This window comes from Hevea brasiliensis, chromosome 14 (genome assembly GCF_030052815.1).
Source record: "Hevea brasiliensis isolate MT/VB/25A 57/8 chromosome 14, ASM3005281v1, whole genome shotgun sequence".
In the NCBI taxonomy this organism is placed as follows: Eukaryota; Viridiplantae; Streptophyta; class Magnoliopsida; order Malpighiales; family Euphorbiaceae; genus Hevea; species Hevea brasiliensis.
In genome coordinates this window covers 89042948-89069460 of record NC_079506.1, presented here as the reverse complement: position 1 = coordinate 89069460, position 26513 = coordinate 89042948, and the positions used below count along the sequence as shown (strand labels likewise).

Genomic DNA, 26513 nt, shown 5'->3' with positions numbered 1-26513 from the left:
ATTTTAAGAAAATAGCAGTTATTTTGTCTTTTTCTGCGATGTTGTGCAGAGTTGAGACAGTTAGCATACTGGAGAAAATAGCAAAACAGTTAGCATACTAAACAAGTAGCAAACCAGTTAGCATACCAGGAAAATTTTTCTGCATAACTTTCAAAACTATAAAACTTCACACCAAATCATAGTCAAATACTTTTAGGCCAATAATGATATTTAAAAGAAAAATCTTTTGAGGGATTGAAAATAAGTATCATTGACTTCTACTCCTCAATTCTTTTCACAATCAATCCTAAAAAATAAAACTATCTCTTATACTATATGTACCTTCAAATTTGATTTTCAATGCAGCCTTGGAAGGTAACCTTTTCTTCTTTTATCTCCTTTGATTCGTCCTGTGTTATCTTTAGAATGTCATCCTTTCTTCAAAAGCACGAATCCATCATGAAATCCTTGTTTCTTTTTCTTTAAGAGGCACAACACTTAAAACAATGTTAGTTTGATTCTAGTTGAGTTTTAGTATCATCAAACTCTATGCTCCTTTGAGCTTGTGGGGTCAACAGCTACTGGGGTAGTCTCCCTAGCACACCTAATCCCTTCAGGATTGTTCCAATATGAGCTCCTGAAATCAATTTTATATATTTATATTCATAAACAATGTCATATACTAAAAATCAAGGTAAATTGTACATTAATTTTGTGAACTTTGTAGGTAGCTTACTTGATATGAAGAGGGGACATGCTCATGAAGTAGACAGAAGTGAGATTAGGATCTACATTTTCCTCAACCCACTTACCCAACGTCATCAGAACTCTTCCATAAGCTACCGTTCTTTCAATTTCCTTGTATTCTACATTACTTTCATTGAACATTATTCCTTGCTTTCTTCGTTTCCATCAACCCCACAAGGGAAAAACATATGTATCAACTTCACAACTATCCTGGATTAATTGATTTATGTGTGTGTGTGTGTGTATGAATTGAATTTAACTCACAAGACTTTCATGTTAGGAGAATTCATCCACCAAATGTATGTGTTAAAGATGAGGTAGTGCACACCCTTCCAGTTTTCTCCATGCTTCTTGATGGATTCAGGCATGATTACACGGTCTAATGTGCTATGCTTCTGTGGATTGTCCGAATTCGATTCAACTAGAAATGGTGACCAGTAAAACTCTATTGTAGCATTATAGTCCTAAATTAACATCAGAATCAACTGTAAAAAGACACAGAATTTTAATATGGGGCCACAAAATTAGCCAGTCCCCAGGATATTTATTAAAAGAGAAGTGTGTACCCCAATTCTGAAAATAGAAAAAGAGCCTGATTCACTCAGACTCTTCTGCCCTGGAGGGATTGCAGATTGCACTAGGCAAACCATGGATTCCCATTGGTTTCTATTCAGTGAATCTCCAACAAACATAAGCCTCTTTCCACGGAGTTTCTCCAGCAGCAATCTTTGTCTGAACCTTTTTTCAAACACATAAATTAACCACTAACAGAGGAAGAAATATGTAGCCAGATGCAAGATTTAAAAACACAGAGACTTACTTGGGCAAAGAAAAATCTCTGGTTTGCCATCTCCAATTTTGATATAAAGAATCTTGTCTTCCATTTCTCAAACAAGTAACCTGCCTTGAGAGAAACTCACATTCTTCCTCGTTGTACGAAGGGTGAGTGACATTATCAAGAACCCATTTCTCTGTGTAAAAATCGCAGTCCTTAGGTGGTAATAAAACCTCCACATCGTCATCTTTCTCATGGATTTCTGCAAGTTTAAGTCCTGATATGAAAAATGACTCTGCTACTGACTTGAACTCGTCACTGTACGTGAACCATTTACAGAGAAAAATGAAGAAAACAAGCACTAGTATGGAGGAGTTGCTGCATTTATGGTTGAATCTGGAGGAAAGTTTCATTGACTGCCTCAGAAAATTTATAAGCAGCGCAAATTGAAAGTCTTGAATTATGAAACAAGATTTTCAGGATGTGGAAAGAGTGTTGACTAATAGACTAAGAGAGAGACAGAAAGCCTGCATTTGTTATTTAACCCTGAGAGAATCTTTTTGGAAATAAGATGTGAGTTTAAGAGTGATAAATTTATTTGGGGTAAAGTTTTGTTTCATGGAAAGTAAGATTTTTAGAAATTTTATAATTTTAATTTTTTTATCTTATTAAATTTTACTACCTTACTTTATTTTACTTTAAAAAAAAAATCTTTTATACACTGCTCATGAAGGATAAATTTAATAATTTAAAATTCAGTTCTTCATGCATCACATCTCTGAGTTCGAATCCTATTTATTATTGTATATGTAAATCTTATTGTAAAGTTTTACTTCTAGTCAATAAAACTCCATTGTTGGATTATTGGGTCACTGTGACATGGCCATGCATACATTCCTGGGAGAAGTGAAGCCACCTGGTCCACAAAGTTAGAGGACTGAATTCAAATTTGCCCTACTTGAGTTGTAGTTCCATAATCCATACACAAGGTAATCCTCTGAAAATACCTTTTTATCCTTAATTTTTATTTTAAAAGTCATTTAGTATCTTTAATTATACTTACATTTGATATTTAAATGTGTCTGAGTAACTTTTCGTGCAAAACAAAGTTGCTTTTGGCTCAAGGTGATTAATCCATAAGGTAAAAGGTTAATGTCATGACAATGACAATTAATTAATGATTAAATGCACTGTAAGTCAGTTTCTTGGACTTTGGAGTCTTTGGCCTGTTCAATTTTAATGGGAATAATTTTTTAGAAATTTTTTTAATAAAATTAGAAAATATAATTTGTATTTAAATATGTCAATTTTCTAATTGAATGATTAAAAAACTAAAAATCTTTTCACTTGTCAAAAATTGAGGTCATTTTCTGAAAAAATTTTACAAGAAAATTGAAAAATAAAATTTTATATTTACGTGGGTCAGTTTTTAAATTTTTTAAAATTTAACTAAAATTTAAAGAATAATTTTATTAGCTTTTCTTAAATATTTTTATTAGCTTTCTTTTCAATTAAATTTTGATTGTGCCTGTATTAAATAAAATGTGTCAAAAAATAATAAATAATTGCTTAGAATCAATTTTGTTCATGTTAATTTTTTTTATTCACACTAAATTAATTAATTTTACTTTTTTATATAATAGAAAATCTTTATTATTTTGATATTTAGAAAATTTTATAAAAAAAAATTAATTTTAAGGAATTTGACTTCATTTGTAAAAATTTTGTATTTTTTTTTTAACTTTTTTACTTTACATAATTATTTTTTTCCACTCCAATTATGAGGAATTTGCCTTCATTTGTTGAGGCAAAGAGAATCTACAAAGGTAAAATGCCCAAAATTTAATGTACTCAAAAGCAAAGCCTTTATTAGCTTTGTTTGAGAATTTAGGCTATACTCTATTTTTGTGGCTCCTACCCATATGCTTAAATTGTTTGTGGGGTTTTCTATTTGATTATATCGAAAGGCCAAATGAATTGAGATTTTCCTATTAGGTCATTTCAGAGTAAGCGAATCATTTATACATACACTAAGGAATTCTCTTTATAACCAATTGTGCAAGCAAATAAAGAAAAAGATGTAAACAACTAACAAATTTTAATTTAATGATATTAAATTTATTTTCAAAATTACAAAGTCTCGAATTTAAATGAAAAATAAATAAAATATAAAACTAAGACAATTTTGTGTCTTACATACAAGTTGGTATTTACTTTATTATGTTGTTTGCACATTGGCATTATACAATTGAAATGGGTGTATCCACTACCACATGTCCTCTTTTTCCCCAAAATGTACAATTTTCATACCTTGTGATAAGCTCTCCACCTCAGTCTAGTTAAGGCTCAACAAAGTTCCTCAAAAAAAATGTTGTGGATGATTTGAACCTAAAATTCAAACTATAAGAAGCTAAAAAAAGGCAATGTGGGGAAAGCACAAGAAGATTCAACACATAAAATTAAAAAAAAAAATTGCTCATGTGAGTTTTTCTGAGTCATGAGCGAGCAATGATACGTGTGTATATAAACTCATTCCACGTATCCGGCAATCCGGGTAGACACCAATGTATACAATCCGCATAGGTCGCCGGATCGGCTTGCTGTTCCGGGGTTAGCATCTTTCCTTGGCGGATGGTGTGGACAGAGGTATGTGCATCTTTTCTATATTCAGAGAGGGTGGTAATGTTGATAAAATGGACAGGTACTTTCATTGATTGTGTCAAATTTGCTGCTATAACAAATAGCCTACGGTCTGTGCCCACATTCAAAGGCATACTTGTATTGAGCACTGGAGTGGTCTCCTTAGCACATTTTATTCCATCTGGGTTGTTCCAATCCAAGCTCCTATAAATCCAAAATAATAATTAAGGGATTTATATATATATATATTGTAATTAGTGGATTACCAACCACAGATTATATATATAAATAAAAATTAAATTTGTCAAATCATGCTTTGTAATCACATACTAAACCTATCAACCACCAATATTATTTTATTTGAAAAAAGAAATTAATGGAATTTAAAGAAATAATTAAAATAAATAAAACACATAGAAATAGTATTTAATTAGATGACTATAACAAGAATTTTTAAGATGTAATGAAGAATTAATTACTTGATATGGAGAGGAGACATGCTACTGAAGAAGACCATGGTACGATTAGGATCTACATTTTCATCTACCCACTTAGACCATGTTGTCAAAACTCTCCTATATGCTACTGGCCGTTGGATCTCATCATATTCAGTGGCTCCTTCATCGAACGATCCGCGTCTATTCAATCAAGAAAAAGAAAAAGCCCTCATCATGATTAATTAATTACAGGATTGACGGGTGATGATTACTGTAAAAGCATTTAATTACTTACAGAACTTTCATGGAGGCAGTGTTCATCCACCATATATATGTGTTGAAAATTAGATAATCCACATTTTTCCAATTAACACCATGTTTATTGATTGATTCTGGCATAATTATACGGTTCAAGATGCTGTGCTTATTAGGATCATCAGAGTTTGACTCCACAAGAAATGGGGCCCAATAAAACTCTATTGTGGAATTGTAGTCCTGCAAAAAAATTCAAAAACAAAAAAATCAAAGCAATTAATTAAAATCATGGAGCTTTCTTGTAATTATTATCATTATTTTTTTAAAATGTTTTCTAATGGAAATGAAGGGAATCAACAAACTAATAATAACTTGTTGCATGGCCAACCACAGAGTTGTTAGATTAGGTGCATGGTTTAAGGAATATAATAACTTTCAGTTCACCTAAAGATACATTTCTTGCAAGTATCATCGCCCTAATTAAGTCTCTGTGTATATACATATATATAAAATATCAAGCATGATAAGTACTATAATATACTTTTAAATTGATTGATAATATAATCCGTTTTCTTGATCATGCATTTCATGATCCATCATCATCATCAAGAACAATTCATGAAAAATATTGGACAAATTTTGTCAAGAAGATTTGGGAAAGGTAAACAACGACATTGATATTGAACCTATGTTCATGCTTAGATCAGAAAGAAAGAGAAAGTGTGGGGTGGGGGTGTGTGTACGGGCGTGGGTGAAGAGAGAGGAAAGGAAAGCGTACCTCCATAGTGAAAATAGCAAGAGACCCTTCCTTCCTCCAGGTTTTCCTGCCAGGAGGAATTGCAGATTGAACCAAACAAATCATTGATTCCCATTGATTTCTATTCAGTGAGTCTCCAACAAACATAAGCCTCTTGTTCCTTAGCTTGTTTAGCAATAGTCTTGGCTTGAACCTTTAATATTAATAACCCAAATCAAGAAAATCATCAAACACACAAATATATATAAAAAGAAGAAATCCAAGAATCTGTAGTCAGACACGTTTTTTACTTACTTTGGTAAAGAACAATCTCTAGGCTGCCATTTCCAATTCTGGTACATAGAGTCTTTTCTACCATTTCTAAGGCATGTCACTTGAGCTGTAAGAAACTCACACTCATCTTCTTTGTATAAAGGACGCGTTGCATTGTCAAAAACCCATTTCCCTGTAAATAGATCGCACTGTTCAGGTGGCAATTCAACCTCCTCATCATCTTCTTCCTCCATCGATGGCAATTCAATCTTCTGCTTATCTTCTTTAGCTGCAATGGATGATTTCTTGGAATTGCCATCAGATTCTTGATCAGTGTTTTTGTCATGAGGTTCTTCTACTGACGTTCTAGAATTGAGAGAAACAGTAGCTTGTTCTTCATTCTTGGTGGTTTCTTGAACTGGGTTGGCCTCTTTCGATGGTTCTTCTTGAATTTCTTGAGATCTAGGCCAAGAAAATGGGAATTCAGCCATGGACTTAGCGTCCTCATTGTACATGAAAACACCAAAGAGGAAAACAGAAAAAACCACAACAAATACTGAGAGATTGTTGCTTTTCCTGTGCTTCATAGCTACTGTTACCGAGGAAAAGAGAGGTGTTTTCCTTCGAGATGGCTGCATGAGACAAAGTGGAAGCGGTGAGAGAGAAAAGAAGGGAAAGAGATGGAAATATAGAAAGAAACCATTGAACAAGATAAAGACACACACAAAGACAGAGAAAAACTTACAATGAAAAAAAAAAATACTTCAATAAGGGATTTGGTGAGATTGGTTTTTCTTCAAGAAAATGGTTAAGCTTCTGGTGGAGGGAGAGTTGTCTCCCTCAATTTATTTATCTTTATAATCCATTGTTTTGCGAACTACTTTCCTTTATATCTTGTTCTAACAGTATCTGTGAGAGAGAGATGAGTGATTTCAAAGTTTTAATGGCCTAAACTGCAGTTGGTCTTAATCTAAGAAGGGTTAGGACCAAAAGAACTAGAGGGTGCAGTTGATGGGTATATGGTTATGTTATTTTCTACTAAATTCTGGTACAGAGTGTACTTTGGGATCAAACAAGAACAATTAATTATGGATAAATTAATGATTCAATTAATTAAAGTATGTTCATCAAATGGTTCAGAATGCATCTTAGATGGTTAGATAAGTTCATGTGAGTTTATATATTAGTTGTTTGGTGGTCCTCAATCAGTACTCTAATAATAATCTACAGATAGTGGTGGGGTTATATAAATGATCCAAAATCTTTTATGAGTGTTTAATATCTATATATATATATATTCAAATAGTAAAAATAAAATGCTATGGTAATTTAATGATTTGATTTAGCTTTTGTCTTATCATGTAGGAAAATCAAATAAATATTCTTGATATATATATAAAAAAAAAAGAAATGATTGAAATTGAGACTTCTAATGTAGCTGGATAGGTTTAATCATGTTTCTTTTTTTTTTTTTTATGTGGCGTTATGATTGTTAATTATATATAAAATAATTTTATTTTAATTGTTAATTATAATAAATTTTATGTAGATTTTTAAAATATATCTATTATATGTATACAATAAAAATTGCACTATAATTTGTGATTATCTTTAGAAAATTTTTAATTCTTTTGAATTGTTAATTGATTTGAATTATTTATTAAGTTGTTATATAAAAATAATTTTAAGTTATTTTATGAATTATAAATTATTTCGAATCAAAATAATTAGATGTTTTACTTTCATCTTTTAACTTTAATTTATTATAAAAAATCTAAATTTTATTTTTATTTTTTAAAAATCGTTTTAACTAGTTATAAACCCGTTATAGCATATTTTCATGTTAAAAAATAAAATTATATTTTTACTTTCTTTTCTCTCACTCTTAAAAAAACACTAACTGTTTTAACTGTTAATTGAACCTATTACAAAAATACCAATGACATAATAACGATTTATTTTCCATAAAATAAAGAATTTATCAATCACTGAAAAATACTGAAATTATATTTATAAACATCATACTATAGCTTAGAGGAGTTTTTTTAATCTAGAAAGCCGTTGTCGTAAATTAAAAGGATTTTTTTAAACAAAATTAGAGTTTGAAAATTTTTTAATAACAAAACAAAATTAAAAGACTAAAGTTAAACATGAAAAAAAATTTAAGGATGGACAATTGAAATTACCCTTATATTCTTATACCATCTAATAATCGCAACGAAATGAATTTCTTTTCATTTACTTTATTTGATAGGGATGAGCTAACAATATATTAGGTCAATTGAGTAAAAGTTAATTACTTAAAATTTTTTTTTCTAAGTTGAGATGAAATCAATTAACTTAATTCAATAAACTATGAAATAGGATTATAGTGTGAAACTTTATGAATGAAAATCATATAAAATGTGGGTTCTCAAAACTCACCTAATCATCACTTGAAATGTCAATGTTAAAGTTGGTGCAAATCAATGATCTTTTTATTTTTCTTTGAATGAACAGTAATTACTGAACCTTCTACCTTTGATTTGATGATGATGCAGCATGTGATTTTGTTATCTTTCTTTGTCCCCAACAACTACCCAAGTCAAGTTGCATTATTAATGCTCTCTATGATTATTGTAATTTGGTTTTAGAAAGCAAAACAACCCAATATATCCAAATCGTTAGTAACTTTATGTTTGAGAAAAGTAAAGCCTAAGAAATCCCTTATTATTATTATTATTATTATTATTATTATTATTATTATTATTATTATTTTATCTATGAATTGAAGTAGTAGTGAGTACACTAGCATTATCATACAGCTCTATACTTTGTTCACTTCGTCTACTTTTGGTTGATACATCTCTTTTTTTACAAGTTAAGTCATCTATATACTCACCAAGCTTTGATCTCTTGAACACTCTTTTGTTTCTAAATTTCTTATACTCATTTCTCCAACACTCACTGTCACCAATTTTCAATTCAAGGCACAAATATTGTATGGTTGGCCTACCTCCACCATTTCCCCTTTCTTCCCTTTATTTATTTAAGCACAAAGAAAATAATATTCTTTTCTCACTATAAAAATAATGAATTTCATAAATGAGAAGATTTGAACTTAAGACGTTTTATAATTTTTCACTCTGCATACCTTAAAAACAAAGAAAAATCGACTAAAATACCTTAATTAATATTTTTCTCCTTCTTTAATATGTGTGTGGGAAATAAAATAAAGTTGATTGAGAATTATCAAATCTCAATCAACATAAAATCACTAGAGAATAAAATATCATCCAAAGCAAAAAAGAAATACAAAAAAGCAAACAACTAAAGAAGAATATATAAAGCAATGTCAAAGTGATAAAATAAAAGAAAAATTAACTAAGAAAAGAATGTGGAGATAAATTAATTAAAATAATTCTACCTAATTATACGGTATTTATCAAGTGGGTCTTTGAAGAGGAGAGGCTCATGGTAGACTCTCCAAGCATAGTCTTCAAAAGAAAATGAACTAAACATTCTCTCTTCTTTACTTCCATGGTTTTCTTCTTCTTCTTCTTCTTCTTCTCTAACTTCACTTTCTTTGGCATTTTCTTCAGTCACAATTGGCTTAGGAAGAAGGGGAGAAACTGTGCTTTCTATAGGAAGAGTCACAAGTAAAGTCATTGATATGAAGCTTGAATTGTTGCCTTTTCCTGTAAAAGAAGAAGCCATTGGTCTTCCTCTTACTTTCTTCAATTTCCCATTGCTCCATACCTATCATTTTTTTTTTTAAATTCCATATAAGGAAAATTAAAGATATATTAAATATCCATAAAATTAGCGTTGTATTTATATATATATATATATAATTTGTTTCAGTTGCATATAATAATTATAGAAGCTAGCCAGGCTATTTAAATGTTAGTTCTGTGCTGTTGGATATATAAAAGAAAAAATGTCCAATAAAGTAGCGGATTTTCTTCTGTTTAAAATTTCTAGAAATTGTCATGTGATGAGAAATAAAGTGGTCATTCTCAAGGGAAATTAATTTATTTTTTTAATTATTTTACCAAAATATTATTATTTTTATTATAAATAAATATATATTAAAAATAATTATATATTATCATCGATAACTTATAAAAAATAACAAATAATTATACAATAACAAATCAACCATGGTAGGTTCAATAAAATAATTATTTTCTTATGTCCTAAAAATAATTTTTTTTTAAAAAAATTATAATTATTTTTTCATTTAGTTGCCATATTATACGATGGTAAGATGTTGTTGGGCTTTGGGAAGCCCAAAGCCTACTAAACAAAATCAAGCCCTAGGTGTTAGTCTAGGTTCAAATCATTGGATTGGGCTTGACCTCCCCTAATCTAGTCAATGTTTAGGTCATGTTGCACAAATAGAATAGATCCATCATTCATGTATTTCATACTTTTATTTTCATTTTAATAAACCATTATTATATGATAAATTCACCAATTAAATTTGAATATTATTTTTTAATAAATAAATAAATTTAGTTTAAATTCATTAAAAAAGCCAAAAAAAAATTGATTGGTCAGATACCCCACCATTTGGCACGAAGGTGGAACCCAAAGTTCAAGCCAGGTGCCTTAGTGCAATGTGGTCCACTTGGACCCATCTGGACAGAACTGCCACCTTTGTTATTTCAAATAAAAATAATAAAAATAAAAAAAATGTTTTTATTTATTAAATAAAAGAAAAATAAGAGAATGTTTTAGAATGATAAATTTATCAATAATATATTCTTTTATATTAATGAGACTTTTTTCTAAATTAATTTCACCATTGAAATTTCATGTTTTATAATGATTAGAAAAAATATTTATAGATTTTTAATAAAATTTTAAAAATTAATATGCAATAAAGAAAAATAAAATGATTTTTTTTTTTTTGATACTCACTTGTGCAATATCGCCTATGGTAACCATCACCGATTCCACATGAGGCTGCACTGTGACCCAACCCGAATCTGCCAGCAAAGAATACTTCTGGCTCCGGAATTGGTACTGTAACCCTACGACATATGGATAAAACCCACCCGATATAGCAGGTTTATCACCGCATGAGCCCTCGTGAACCAACATCAATGAACAAATCTGCGTCGGATCTTCTTTTAATGGGTTCTCAAACCCCACTATGCGAGAAAGCATTTCAACAATTTCCAGCCCAAGTTTCTCTAAAGCGTGAGTTAACTCTGGCAGAGAAGACAAGTTCAACTCGGTTGACTCAGTGGAACATGCCGAGTCCAGCCAAAAAGACTCGCCATTTCCAACTTCATCATCGTCAAAACCCAGAGGCCAGTTCTTGGGGAAGTAGGATTCTTTTTGATCTCTAGTGAGGTCAAAGAGAGAAAGGGATTCAGACTCTGATGAGTTAGCGAGATGAGAAGGTATACCATGATCGGTGAGTTGAAAGAAGCCTAGTTGACAGGAGGCAGAGAGGAGAAGATCGGTAGTGTTTGGGTCAGCAAGGGAGATGAGAGGTGGAGAGGTGATGGGAGAAGAAGAGCTGCGAGTAGGAAGGGAAAGGGTGGGAGCAGGGAGGCGGTGGAGGAGGCGGGAGAGAGAGTCGACGGCGGCGGCGGCTGAGGTGGCGTGGTGGTAGTGGGTGTTTGGTTGAGAAGAGGGCGTTGGTGGAGGAGCTGAGGTGGCGTTGTAGAGGTTTGGCAGACGATGATGTTGCTTTCCAGCTGAAGAAGACATGACCTGAGGGTTGAAGGCGAATGTGAAAGACACGGACACTACACACAGCTAATTATAATTACTATAGTTGTGCGTACGAAACGCTATGCATGTCACACGTGCATGTCAAATTTTGGTGTTTTACACGCGTAAAAGAATTTTGAATTTTACTTATATTTTTAATTTATTATGTTGCTTTAATTTTATTAGTTTGAATTTAAATAATAACATTAATAATAATTTTATTGATTGATATTATTGTTAAATTAAACAAATGATTCAATTGTTGAATTAATGCTGGTTTCATAATGTTTCAAAGCTGAGGATTATGGAGAGATATGGAAATTAATTATAATAAAATAGAATAAAATTGATCATATTCCAACTAATTAATTGCGTGTTGCATTGCACAAGTCAAGATTATCTCATGTAACACGATACAATCTATCTTAGCCAAAATGTTAGTCAATTATAATGATCTTGTATGACAATTGAACAGTTTGAGTTGTAATTATTTCATATTTGAATCAATTATATCGAATTTCTTCTTTCTCAGACAGATCTGAACCAAATCATTTAATTAATTTGAATTATTTATTAGGATATTTTATAAAAATAATTTTAAATTAAATTCCAACTAGTTTATTGATTGTGAGACATTACATTGCTACATCAAATGCTTCTATTGCATGCGCAAGTAATAAGGTTGTGTAATGTAGATTAATTTATATAATCTTAGAAGAGAATCAATCATGGGAAGTGTCATATTTAGTTTGTTCTTTCTATTGTGTAAGGCCAGAGAAATACCCATTTAATTATATATAATTCTCTACAAAAGAATTACAATATCCTTTAGAGTAAGCCAAAATTTTAAAGAAAACATGCATGTAATTTTTCTATGAGGCAATGTGACCAAGAGTATAAATTCTTTTATTATTTCGATGAACTTTTTAATTAAATAATTAATAAAATAAAATTTATATATATTTATATTGCCCCACATAAACTTTCATGTCATGAAGGTCACAATTGTATCTAAAAAATTGTAAATTGCCCAAATAATTACGAACGAGATTGTGGGGTTTGGAAATTAATTAAGATAAGGTGAAGCATATTTTAGTATTCTATATTTTCATATTTTTAGCATTAAAGTTATATATATATATATATATATATATATATATATATATTATTTTACTGTAATTAAGAACAAAAATTTTAATTTTATTTATAAATAAATTATTAACGATATTAAATGATATTGATGTGATGTTCATATATAACATGATATGTCAATGTGACATCTACCTGACTACGTACTTGATTTAATTGATAAAATTTATTAAGTATTTTCATTAGATTAAGAGTTTGAATCTTACTAATCGTCATTTTTAATAGGTAATCTATAAATATTATTATACTTTTTCAAAAAAGTGAATGATATGCCTAACTTTGAACTGGAGAGCCTCCTTACAGCTAAACTTTTTACTAAAAAAAAATATAATTTGGCAGCAATGTTTGAATAACCCTAAAACAAAAGAGTTTGGTATTCAAATAGGCCACTTATAGCCACCATATTAAACAAATAGTGCTTGGATTTTAACTTTTTTCCATCTCTTTTTTCAATTGAGTATCAAATGCCAACTACATTTTCATTAAAAAAAAAAAAATACAATGACAAATCTAAGTTAGGTTTGGGAATCCTACACCCTCTTTACGTATCCAATTTTCATATATTTTAACAAACAAAACCATGTGAATTTCCATAAAATAAACGCAAATAATTGTATAAAATTCATTATTCTTGCCAACCTCCATGGCCTTATTATTCATTCATTCATTCACTCACAATAATTTTAAACCCCACGACCCTGGCCTTGTTTCCCAAGAAAATGACAGATAATTTTTTATAATAAAATTTGTTGGAGAGATTTTTTTTAAAAAATTATTATTTAATCTAATGAAATATCTTGAAAAATATATTAATTCATCTTTATATTTTTTACTTTCTTAAAAAAATAGAGAACATATATAATTATACTTTTCAAATTCTAGAAACCAAATGAAATTTAAAATAACTCTTAAAATGATCGGAGAGATTAAAGAGTAAATGAAATAAAAATAATAATATATATTTTAAAATTAAAAATTAAATAATTAATTTTATTAAAATAAAAAGGATTAAATAATTATTATTTTTTAATTACTATTATGAATCTTAAACTCATTCTATACAAAAAATTTTATTTTAATTGTTTATTATGGTCAAACAATAAAAACAATATTCATTATATATTTAACGTTTACATTGAATGATTATTCTACTAATGCCCTCGCAAAGCCATACTAATTTTTGCTTGCAAGTCAATCATTTTTGTCATTCTTCCACAAAATGAATGGTAATAGAGTATCAAGTTTTGTTTATTTCGTGAAAAATAATTTATATATTAAAAAATATATTTTATAAAAATTATGTTAAAAAATATTTTTTTGAAAATATTTTATTATAATATTAAAGTAATAATATATATATATATATATATATATATATATATATATATATATATATAATTTACTCTTTTGAAAAAAATTATTTTTATTAAAAATTATTTAATTTGATATTTAATGAGAAAAATATTTTCTATTAGCCCATTTTTATATTTTCAAAAAAAATGTCAAAAATATTTCACAAAGCAAATGAATAAATTTTAACAACTATTCATGAACTTATATAGTCGTAACACTACAATCCTTTAAATTTAAAATGTAACATAAAACTCTCCCAACTTTCAAATTTTGTACTGTAAAATCTCTCTACTGATTTTCAATTAGATACTAATGTGAACAGCTCCAGCATGGTATTTAATCAATATTTCTCTTTCATTTCTTATGCAAAGTGTAAAATTATTCTCTCTGCACGTGCAAAATTATTTTTTCTATAAAGAGAATAAATATTCAATTTACACATGACTTGAAAAAGAAAAAAAAAATACTGATTAAGCGTCACGGTGGAACTGTCAAGGTTAATGTCTAACAAAAAAACCGGTGACTGGATGTTAGAAAGATTTTACTATATAAAATTTTAAATTTAAAAAAATTTTATGTTACATTTTAAAGTTGAAAAATCATAATATTATAATCATATAAATTTAGGGACAATTATTGAAATTTATCCCAAAACAAACAGAGTGTCAAAATCAATTATATATACCACGAATCTTGATCCAATTTTGGAAAACATTTATTTTTAAAAAAATTATGGTATATAAAACAGTGAACATTAATTAATATCATATATAAAAGGTCATCAATAAAATTTTGCTATATATATATATATATATATATATATATATATATATATATATATATATATATATATATATATATATACTCTCTATCTTATACTACAGAATTAAAATTTAAAAATTTATTTTAAATTTTAACCTCAATATGAATAATTTATCTTTAGTAAAAATAGTGTTGTGCAAAAATTATAACCTTTGATACTATCTTTGTAACACCCCTCACTCGTCTACAGAATAGCCAAGTAAGGCGTGCTACACGGCGTGCCAGAACACCTAGTCTGTGATTATTTCATTTATTTTGAGCTTAATTTGATTTTAAGAAGTCTTTTATGCAATATTCATATCATGCTGATACTATTTTCATACTTTAATAAAATCAGTGTTTCAAGATTGGTAATAAAAATTTGGCAAGGTGCCGTCTGTGTTTCGGACAAACTGTCATTCCAAACCTGTTGAAAACAGTTCAATATGATAATATCAAAATCTCAAATATTTCACAGTCTTTATTTCTCAGTAAAGTCAATAGACTTTTACAGTTATTAAACAGTTCCATAATACAGTCCATAATAATTTAAATATATCAAGAAAATCTCCATGTTATTTAATATGTACAAGATATTACAAACTTTAGAGTTTTCATAATATTACAAAATACAAGGCCGAATTTCAAAAATACAACAAAAGTATAAAATACAAGATATCCTAAGTCCTACCATGTATGCAATACAGTGCAGATGACTCTGGACTTCTGTGCAGATCTGATGTCTCACCCAGTCGTAGGTCTGCTGGGCTCCCCAGCTGTGTCTCCAATACCTACGCGTTACAAAAGCAACGCAAATTTTACTTAGTGGTGCCAAATATAAAAAAATATACACTAAAATAAAGTAAATAAAGTGTTTACGAATTTTTAGTGGTGCTGTATGTTAGTAGACTGGATTTAGCTATTTGATTTAATAGTACTTGAATTACTGCCCATGTAGCCTATATACTGACCAGACTGGATAAACGGATATACTGGCACTGAGTATCTAGTACCTAGTATCTCGGGCCGTCACACCATCGGTCACAAAGTGTCTCCCGGTGTGCAAATAGTGTGGTTAAAAAACCATATAGTCAATCTAGCGATAAGCCAAGAATAAATACATAATATGTATAGCCATAGGCTATTAAAGTCACAGTGCACCATAATAAGCCGTAAAAATACAGTATGGCATGAAGCCATTTACAGAACAGCTGTCAGAATCCTATTGGCATGCCAACTTATCCAAACTAGTCAACTAGGCAAACTAGGGCATATAATAAATTAATTGTTTAATTCATCAATTTTTTTGAGTTTACTAGCTATTATGTAATTCATAAGTCAATGCATATGTTAACCTTTTTAGGTACTATGGATAAGTTGTTTCTAGCATCATCATGTCACATATTGTAATTCAATATGCTGTTAATATAGTGCAATTTACCATTTTTACAAGTTGGCATTCATTGCCAAAGTGCTTCAAGCATCATTGCATGTAAATGTCAAATTCTCAAATTTTGGTGTGCTAGATTGGTCTAGCTTAAAGTCCTATTTCTTTTGGTTTTTAGCTTTTGGTTAAAGAAGCAAAATTGTAGCTTTATGTCTTATTACACGCGGGGCAAAATTTCAGGTCATTCCGAGTTGTATAGACCAAGTTATGGTCAATTTACTAAAGCTGGACAGATTGCACCTTTAGTGTAAAATTTGGTCAATTTTAGGTCACTTTTGGTTCGGCAGTTTTTGTACCCGAATTTGTGCAAGCCATTTGACTTGGTTTTGGCCATTTTTGGCCTTTGGTGTCTTCATAAGAATTGTAGATCTATGTCTAAACTAACCATGGTAAAAATTTCAGGTCAATTGGACATGTTTTGAGTGAGTTATGGTCATCCCAAGGACTACTGTTCATATGGTCAAAAATCTGGGTTGCAAGGTTGCTATTCCGGATTTTGTCATTTTTAAGATCAGTTTCTAGGCAGAATTTTGGCAACATTTTTATATGAAAGTTGGCCTATTTGGTATCTAGTTTCACTCCCCATTGGCCTCATACCAATTGGGTTCACAATATTGCACTTATGACCTAATTTAGGTGCTGCCAACGTACACAACCTGCATTTGAACATCACACTTCCAATTTTAACAATCTTCCTCCTCCCAATACTTCAATATTCAATCAATGGCACTTCTATATATATATTGTACACAATTCCAGCAAGTATTCTGGGGAGAATACTCAAATGCACAAAGCACACAATACACCATTAAACTTCAACATTTACATCCACCCAAATTCAATGTGCATCAACACTTATGTTACACATACACTTCCATTTTAACTACACATGCTGCCCACAATTTACTACCATTACATTTCATTAATAAACTAAATATTCACACATATAAATTCATGATATTATAGGCTACCAAATATGGTAGTTTGCCAAAGCATCAAAATTCCATTTCAAACTCTTAATTCAAGCATTAGCATGCACATACTTGGATATAAACTTACTACAACTTTTATTTGAATTAATTAACCTTCATTTCCATTCATTAGAAGTAAAAATAACTCAAGCTCAACAAAGGTTCATGGCTGCCGAAAATGGACAAGTCCATATCTCACTATTTCTTTCATTTCTCTTCACCAAACTACTCATCTCAACCTAAACACAACTTTTACTAAAGCTAGGGAGAAGATTTGGACACTTACCACTTTTGAAGCTTATCAAAACTTCACCAAATCTTGTTTTTATTGTTGCCAATATCTTCTCCAAGGTAAGTAGGCAAGCTTTAATGAAGGAACTAAGTAGAAATGGTGGCTTGATCATGTACCCATGGAGGTTGCATGTGGGGCGGCCATGGTGATTTCCATGGTGAACTTCATTTCTCTCGGCTGGTTATTTCTCAAGGTGGAAGATGATGGTTTTGCTGTCCCAAAGGCATATTTAGGTGTCCCAAATTAAGAGTTAATGGAGCACTAACTTGGATTTTAATGTTAATTATTCAAAGTTTCATAAATTGGATTTTATCCCCCATTTCTTTCACTATTATTATAATGTATCACAATTTAATTTTTTATGACATTCTCTAAGTGTAATATCATTTATTTTTAATGGAAATTGAGGTCAAAAGGCAACTCTAGGTGTCAAATGACCAAAATATCCCACTTCGGGTTTATATTCCCGATTTTTCGGTAACACCGATTTTTGTCTGTTTCTCAATTTTTCATTTTTCTTTGTACTAATTTATTAATTTTTCTTTGATATTTCTAGTGTCAATTACATTTCAATAAACCTTTATTTATGTCTCAAAATTAAATTCCAAGGGTTCCCCGCGGTTCTGGGGTCGGCAACGGCCTTCCCGGTGTGGTCACCCATTGCTGCGGTGCCAGCTTGTTTAACTTAGCTTCATTTTCTCTCTTTCATTTTTCTTTAATTTTTCTTGTATTTTCTTTTTATTTATTTCATCATTAAATGTCTGTTCACTATCACCGAAGTGTAGTTCCAGACACCCTGACTTGCCTGGACTTTTATTTGGCCACTGGAGCAACAGAACGTACAGAATAGGTACAGTGGGGATGTTACAACTCTTCCCCTCTAAATAAAAATTTCGTCCTCAAAATTTACCTGCTGTGAAGAGCTGAGGGAAGTGTTGCCTCATTGTCTCCTCACTCTCCCATGTTGCCTCTTCCGTGTTGTGGTGTCTCCATAGAATTTTCATTAGTGGAATTATTTTGTTTCTGAGCTCTTTTACCTCTCGTGCCAAGATTTTAATTGGTTTTTCTTCATATGTCAGGTCAGGTTATACCACAATTTCTTCTGCTGAGATGACATGTGAAGGATCCGATCTGTATCTTTTGAGCATCGAGACATAGAATACATTATGTATCTTGTCCAGCTCAAGTGGTAAGGCTAATCTGTAGGCTACTGGTCTCACACGTTCAATAACTTCATATGGGCCAATAAACCTAGGGCTTAGTTTTCCTTTTTTCCCGAATCTCAACACTTTCTTCCACGGTGATACTTTGAGAAATACCTTCTCGCCAACTTCATACTCAATGTCCTTTCTCCTCAAGTCAGCATAAGATTTCTGTCGTTTTGAGGCAACTTTCGAATTGGCCTTTATCAGTTTCACCTTTTCCTCTGTCTATTTTATCAGGTCTGGCCCCACTAGCTTATCTTCACCCAACTTAGTCCAACATACAGGTGTTCTGCATTTTCTCCCATACAGTGCTTCATAGGGTGCCATTTGTATGCTAGCTTGATAGCTATTGTTGTATGCAAATTCTGCCAGTGGAAGGTATATGTCCCAGCTTCCTTCAAACTCAATAACACAACTTCTCAACATATCCTCAAGGACTTATCACATATGTTCGATTATTATTATCATTATTAGTTCAATTATTGTTTACAATAACTCAATGAGTTTCAGAATTTACCTAGATTATTCTTTCTGACTGTCCATCCATTTGAGGATGAAAAGCCGTACTAAAATGGAGTTGTATACCCAAGGATTCTTATAATTTCTTCCAAAATCTAGATGTAAACCTCGGGTCTCTATCAGATATAATGGAAAGTGGAATTCCATATAGTCTAACTATCTCACTGATGTACAATTCTGCTAGCTTTTCCAGTGAGTAGTCAGTTCTGACTGGCAGAAAATGTGCTGATTTGGTCAACCTATCCACAATCACCTATACTGCATCATGCTTCTTCTGAGTGAGAGGTAGACCATTGACAAAGTCCATAGTGACTCGGTCCCATTTTCATTCAGGTATGTTTATGGGCTGTAACAAACCTGATGGAACTTGATGTTCTGCTTTGACTTGCTGACATGTCAAGCATCTAGTTACATAGTCAACTATGTCCTTCTTCATACCTGGCCACCAGTATCGGAGTTTCAGGTTATGGTACATTTTTGTGCTTCCTGGGTGCATAGCATACACACTGTTATGTGCTTCTCTCAAAATAATGATTTTTAATTCTTTATCATCTGGTACACACACTCTTTCTTTATAGTACAGGCACTCATTTTCTTTCACTTCATATTCAGTTTCCTTTCCCTCAGTGATTTTGCCCATAACAGCCATTAATTTCTCATCTGTCTTCTGCCCATCTTGTATCTATTGTAACAGATTTGGCTTTACTTGCAATTCAGCCAAAATAACTCCATCATGAGTTAAGGACAATTGGGTATTCAGAGATCTTAATGCTATAATAGATTTTCTACTTAAAGCATCAACGATTACATTTGCCTTCCCAGGGTGGTAGTCAATCACACAATCATAATCTTTCAGGAATTCAATTGTAACACCCCAAATTTTATTATTTATGAGTATTTTTGATATTTTAATTTTATTTAAATTTTAGGAATTTTTTTTGAGATTTTTTGGATTTTAAAAATCGGGTTCGATTTTCCGAAAATATAAACTTTGATGATTTTTAAAAATTAATTTAAAGACCACGTGGCAAAACTAAAAATATATTTGGAGTCTACGTATTTTTCTGAGTTTTACGGAATTTTTTCGGAATTTTTGGACCTCGTTTTCGGTCCCGAGGCAGAGTAAAAATTCAAAATTTTGTATTTCGAATCGAACCGGCCGAATCGAACCAGACCGAATCAGACCGATCGAATCGAACCGGCTCCCTTTCCTTTTTCTTCTCCCGCGCGCGTCGTCCCTCTCTTTTCTCTTTCTTTTCTCTCTCCTCCTCCCTGCTGGCGCTGCCGCTCCGATTTCTCCGGCCAAATCCGGCCGATTCGGCCACCGATTGGACCGGGTCTTGTGTCTAAAATCATCTACTCGGCGAGAGCTTTTCATAGACACCAAGAACGCCAAAATCCATCGAGCGGTTTGTCCGATTTTTGCTCGGGAAGATTTTAGCCCATTTCGACTTTTGGGCGAGATTTCTCAAAACCGTGAATCCACGAGGAAACCGAGGCCACCAAGACGCTCCATTCGTCCGAGAGCTTCGAACGACATAAATTTCGAATTTTTCCGACACCGTTTTTGGTGGGTCCCACGGAACCGCGGTGTAATTTCGAGCATTAAATGAGCTTAGAAAATTCGAAAAATTTATGTGCTAACCCCGTGTTATGGGCTTCGTAGGTATCCTCGATTCGCGGAATTCGACAGCTGACCGGTTCGCAAATTTGGCCGAACGGACTCCGTGGACCGAAAAGTCTCCGAATTGGGCCGAGGTTTTGGCTAGCCCCCATTGTCGACGTCCCGAGCGTCCCTCAAGTCGAATCGGCAAAGGTAAACCCAACCTAGTTTTTACGTAATTTTCTAGTGCTTAAATAGGATTAAAAATCCATAAAATATTCGTGGTAGCTTAGAAAATTACGATTCTTTTGCAATAGCTTAGTAATATTGCTAAGGACCACGGGCAAAGTTTTATAATTTTTAGAGCTTGTTTGGGCGGTTTTTGCAAAATGATAAATAATAAGGACTAAATTGAAAGTTTGCGTATTGTGAAGTATGATTGATTTGATGGGCCGGGAGGGGCTGTGTGATATGATTGAACCGTTGATGTATGGATTGTGAGCATAGAAGTGCGTTTTTAGCCCTTTTGCGGGTTGGGTAGGTCCTAGGTATAGGGAGACTCACGGATTTTCTACGACTTAGGACGTAATTGGTCTTTTTCTTTATTTGTATTGAGTCAGATTGTATTAAATAAATGTAATATGATTGTCAGGTGAGCCGGGACAGCCTTCTTCCTCCGCCCAGCCGCCACAGTAATTTGTCGTCAAGTCTGTGAGTAAAATATTAATTTTAATTATAATTTCGATATTATTATATGTTCAGCATGCCCATGCATCACTTATATGCATATATTTATGTAGTTAAACTCTAGGCACGATTTATGTTGCATTCATAACTGTTGATGTACCATGGATGTTGTTGTGGTAATTTGGAGCAGTGTGCGTGCGTTGGCGTGCGTGTGATGTGGTGTGGACTATGGATAGGACGGGGTAGTCACGGCTTGAGTAATTCGCTGGGACCCGTTCCTTCGAGGGGTAGTCACGGCTTGAGTAATTCGCTGGGACCCTCGATTTGGTTATTAAGTGGAAGTCCGAGCTTGAGTAATTCGCTGGCACCAGGTTGGATTTAAGAGAGCTGTATAGGGGATCAGCTCCCATATGTTATGATTGATACTACAGGGTGTGTGAGTGCTCCAAATTACCTTTTTGATGTTATGATGTGAAAATGTTGTGTATGTTGCATTTCACTCTACAGGTTGCATTAGTTTCAGATAGTTATAGAGATTATAGTTAAGATTGATATTTTACTCTTTGAGTCGAACGCTCACTCCTGTTCAAAAATTTTTACAGGCCACAGGAGGATATTTTGTTCTGGGTTAACCTGCCTTTTTACCTCGCAGGTTGTTTATCAATATTGTGTAATTTTAATTACTCCTAGAATTTCCGCATGTGTTAGCAGTAATTATTTGAAATTGGTCTGTAATATTATATTCATGTTGGACCTGTAAACTTAATATTTTAAGTCTGTTTGATGGATTGGATGAGGGAGCTGAGCTCCCATTTATTAGTATGTTGATGAGTATGTGGAGGTTGAGCTGAGCTCCCCAATTTATTTTTTATTGTGTTTACAGGTCGGGTGAGTCGAAAAATCCCCGTTGGAAAGTCCATTTTATGGCGGACTGTCTGCATTTGTTTTCTTGATATTGGGCCCAAATGGGCCTTAGAGTCGGGTTAATGAATAGTTAAGGCTTACTACGCCTCGGGGCTTTAGGTGGCCTGTGTCCTAGTCTTGGTCCGCCCATAGGTTGGGTCGTGACAATTGTGGTATCGAGCTTAGGCTCCAGATTCATAGGGAAAAATTATCTAAGTGTTGGGAAGAGTCTACTAGGAGTCACATGCGAGTATAGGATTACATTTCGTCTTTTCTGTAATTCTTTGTTTCTAGATTCTACGTTATACCTCGGAAATATAAGATTACCTCGGTTAGTGTCTTGATTTTCGTGGAGTACGAAATGTGAAATAGAGTTAGTAGACATGTGAGATCTATCATGAGGATACGTACTCCAAGAAATGTTATATTTTTGTCGGTATGGGTTTAAATGGTGTGCCCATTTCGTAAGACACGAGTACATAAAAGTGAGTCTTAAAAGTACTGGTTGCCCTAGATAAGGATGAGGATACCACTCCGGCGGTCATCGGTAGATGACCCAGTGAGAATAAGTTTGTGATAATAGAAGATTCGGAGAGATAAGAAATTAGGAGACCTAGTCCGGAGACGTATCGTAGTAACTATACAATGTTCTCGATGTCCGCTCTGTAAGTCGCAGACACTGATCTGACATGAGATTATTGTGTAGAGCTGCGTGCATCCCCGTGGTGCTCCATAATGAGGGGGTTTGAGATGGCTTCATTTTGGTATAGTTATGCGAGCGAGTTCTATATTTGCAGAGGAGTTGGGAACTCCTGGCTAAGAGTCTAGAGTTAGAATATTGAAAGGTCACAGTTGGGTGATAACTAGAGTCAGTGACTCAGTTACCCCAGCATGAGCTAGAGTTACATCAAGAGTTGCCATCAGACCAGAGGTTTCGGACTAGTTGCAAAGTAAAGGTGACACTTATAGAGTGAGAATAGTATATCTTGTGTGTATCAGTATGGAATAAAGTATAACTCTACTACCTAGAGAAGGTCGAAACTATGAATTGATGATTTATAGAGCTATGATATGATAAAAGAGTCATTAACTTGACATGGTTCTGGCAAGGTGGTAGATGTAGTACCTTTGTTGCAGCAAGTTAGGATATAGTCCTATCTTTTCAGAATGGATCGAAGGTTATTACTGATAATGATGACTTATGGAATAGTGTGGCAGATGGGACTGTAGAGTGTGGTAGAGAGTAGTTGGCTCGGGTATCCTGGAGAGGATACAAGTTCCATTATAGGAATCATATATAATCAGATCACGATGGATGTAAATCCTTTGAATTGGATGACGGGTTTGGGTGCTCGAAATCTTAAGTTTTGGAATTGAGTAAACATGGAAAATAATAATAATAATAAAAATAATAATAAATAAAATTACTGCAGAATCAGTTCTCGAGGTAGTTAGAGGTTCGTTATGAATGTCAGACAAACATTTTTAGTGTGATCAACAGAATCACTTTGTAGTGAAGCAATAACGACAGGACAATAGTAGGGGTAGAACGAAAAGTGACAAGTCTGGATGGTTATAAATCACTAGAAAGTTCAAGGATCAAATTAATGACCCTAGATAAGGGTGGAATTAGTGTTGGAAGAATTTATTAGTGAGAGAAATCTTTCAGGAATCAACAAAAGTTAAGGGCACAATAAAAACGATGATAGATATGAATCATAGGTCGAGTATAAGTAAAGTTAATAAATTATAAAATATTATGTCAAGAAGGAAAATGGTACGGTAAAGGGTTCATGCAGATAATACCTTATAGGTAGAGCATAATTGTGCTAGGAGATGATGAAATTTGGAGAGAAAGACCAAGAAACTTAGGTGAAACGTTATAATATGACAATCGGGTATAGTTGAATATAAGAGGATACTTTCTTTCTTTTCAAGTTTAGCTTGTGCTTTTTGTTCTAGAAGGTTATATAAGGAACAGAAACTGAGTCAAGGAGACCTAGTTATTGAGAGTTTAGTAGGCACAAATTCATACATAATTTCCTGATATGAGAATGACAGTAAGTGCATACCTAGTATTAAGTATGAAAGGACAAACAGAGTAATGACAGGAGTTAAATTGAGTTAGCTACTAAGGCTTGCAACTGTTTTAAACTATGAGCTGGAGGAAGTACTATTTATGGTTGAGATTCAATAGATGAAATTGTTGCTGATGGGTAATTTGAGGTTGAAGTTTAGAAAGCTATGAGCAGTATATATGATTATATTAAGGAGAATGAACACGTGAAGTATCTTGTTTGGAATTAAGGCATGACACATATTTCCTACAGTCGTGTTAGTTCAGATGGAACTTATAGTTTATGGGGCTCATATTCATCCAGGATAAGCAATTTCCAACTAAGGTGATAGGGAATGATAATGTAAAGATAGTTAAGTTGGAAAAAAGGGGATACAAGAAAAAAAAAATTTTCTATGGGTAATTATAAGTGTTACATAAGGTGAAGAATGTGCTGGTAGGAGTAAATCATAGGGTTAGAATTCTTGAAGTAATGAAACTAGTATTCAAGATAAGACTAAGAAATAAAAAGAAAGTTAAAGTTGATGATGGGATAGACATCTTTGAAGGAAAAGGTGTAAGGATGAGATAGGACTAAAATTAAGGAATAAGTACAGCAGGTTGAAATGATACCAACAATACCAAAAATAGGAAAAGGGAAGTGGATAAGATGCAAAGGACAGGAAGAGAGCTCGATAGAGTCAGTTATAATGATGAGGATAAGGAGTGTCTAACCACTGCCCCTGTGTTAACACTACCTATGAGCGGTGAAGGATACACCGTGTACTGTGATGCCTCTAGAGTTGGCCTAGGGTGTGTTTTGATGCGGAATGGAAAAGTAGTGGCTTATGCTTCAAGGCAGCTGAAGAGGCATGAGCAGAACTATCCCACCCATGATTTGGAAATGGCGGCTGTAGTCTTTGCACTTAAAATCTGGAGACACTACCTGTATGGTGAAGTGTGCGAGATATACACCGACCACAAGAGTTTAAAGTACATCTTCCAACAGAGGGATTTAAACTTGAGACAGAGGAGATGGATGGAGCTTCTGAAAGACTATGATTGCATCATCCAGTACCACCCTGGGAAGGCCAATGTAGTAGCAGATGCTTTAAGCAGAAAATTTTCTGGCAGTTTGGCGCACATTTCAGCAGAGAAGAGACTGTTGATTCAGGAGGTACATGAGTTGATAGATCAAGGTTTAATCCTAGATCTTTCAGATGAGGGATACGTTGGCTCACTTTTCAGTGAGGCTAGACTTGAGGGACAGAGTTAGAGTTTCCCAGCACAGAGACCAACAATTGATGAAGATTATAGAAAGAGTACAGCAAGGTGAAGGTGGTGAGTTTGGATTTGCCAATGATGGCGCCCTAGTGCAAGGTTCTAGGATATGTGTGCCCGATGTGGACAACCTCAGAAATGAAATCATGCAAGAGGCACACTATACACTGTACAGTATCCACCCAGGTTCCACCAAGATGTACCATGATGTGAAAGATAGCTACTGGTGGAATGGCATGAAGAGAGACATAGCAGACTTTGTGTCCAAGTGCTTGACTTGTCAGAAGGTGAAGTTTGAACACCAGAGACCGTCAGGGAAGCTGCAAGAGCTCCCTATCCCAGAATGGAAGTGGGAAATGATTACTATGGATTTTGTGACTGGGTTGCCTCGTACCACGCGAGGATATGACTCGATATGGGTAATTGTAGACCGCTTGACCAAATCAGCTCACTTCTTACCTGTAAAGACTACATACTCTGTGGCACAGTATGCCCGGCTCTACATTCGAGAAATAGTCAGATTGCATGGAGTTCCGGCTTCCATAATATCTGACAGAGGGCCCCAGTTCACTTCTCGGTTTTGGAGAAAGTTGCAGGAGGCACTTGGCACACAGTTGAACTTCAGTACGGCTTTCCACCCTCAGACAGACGGACAGTCCGAAAGGACAATCCAAACACTGGAAGACATGCTTCGC

General features: G+C 33.0%; 3 protein-coding genes across 5 annotated transcripts; all 3 read right to left on the bottom strand.

Annotated features, from left to right (window-relative positions):
- Positions 1-563: 563 nt before the first annotated feature.
- Positions 564-1948, bottom strand: LOC110657241 (protein trichome birefringence-like 28). Of its 2 annotated transcripts, none has more exons than XR_009143119.1 (3): positions 1293-1948; positions 991-1211; positions 564-880 (listed from the first exon to the last, which is right to left on the bottom strand). XR_009143119.1 is itself a non-coding variant. In XM_058133755.1 (3 exons), exons 1-3 carry the CDS (start codon positions 1416-1418, stop codon positions 712-714), a joined length of 495 nt encoding a protein of 164 aa, XP_057989738.1. In that variant the 5' UTR covers positions 1419-1948; the 3' UTR covers positions 564-711. The 2 variants fall into 2 exon arrangements, 1 of the variants encoding a protein (XP_057989738.1); XM_058133755.1 differs by having other exon boundaries at positions 991-1190.
- Positions 1949-3693: 1745 nt separating this feature from the next.
- Positions 3694-6761, bottom strand: LOC110657240 (xylan O-acetyltransferase 1). Of its 2 annotated transcripts, XM_058133754.1 has the most exons (6): positions 6606-6761; positions 5885-6474; positions 5612-5783; positions 4874-5073; positions 4621-4779; positions 3694-4345 (listed from the first exon to the last, which is right to left on the bottom strand). In XM_058133754.1, exons 2-6 carry the CDS (start codon positions 6427-6429, stop codon positions 3997-3999), a joined length of 1425 nt encoding a protein of 474 aa, XP_057989737.1. In that variant the 5' UTR covers positions 6430-6474; positions 6606-6761; the 3' UTR covers positions 3694-3996. The 2 variants fall into 2 exon arrangements, with proteins under 2 accessions (XP_057989737.1, XP_057989736.1); XM_058133753.1 differs by lacking the exon at positions 6606-6761 and having other exon boundaries at positions 5885-6593.
- A 2394-nt stretch (positions 6762-9155) lies between these two features.
- LOC110657214 (gibberellin 2-beta-dioxygenase 1-like) lies at positions 9156-11548 on the bottom strand. Its single transcript, XM_058135387.1, has 2 exons — positions 10748-11548; positions 9156-9580 (listed from the first exon to the last, which is right to left on the bottom strand). The coding sequence occupies exons 1-2, from the start codon at positions 11546-11548 to the stop codon at positions 9245-9247; spliced, it is 1137 nt and encodes a 378-aa protein (XP_057991370.1). The 3' UTR covers positions 9156-9244.
- Positions 11549-26513: the final 14965 nt, after the last annotated feature.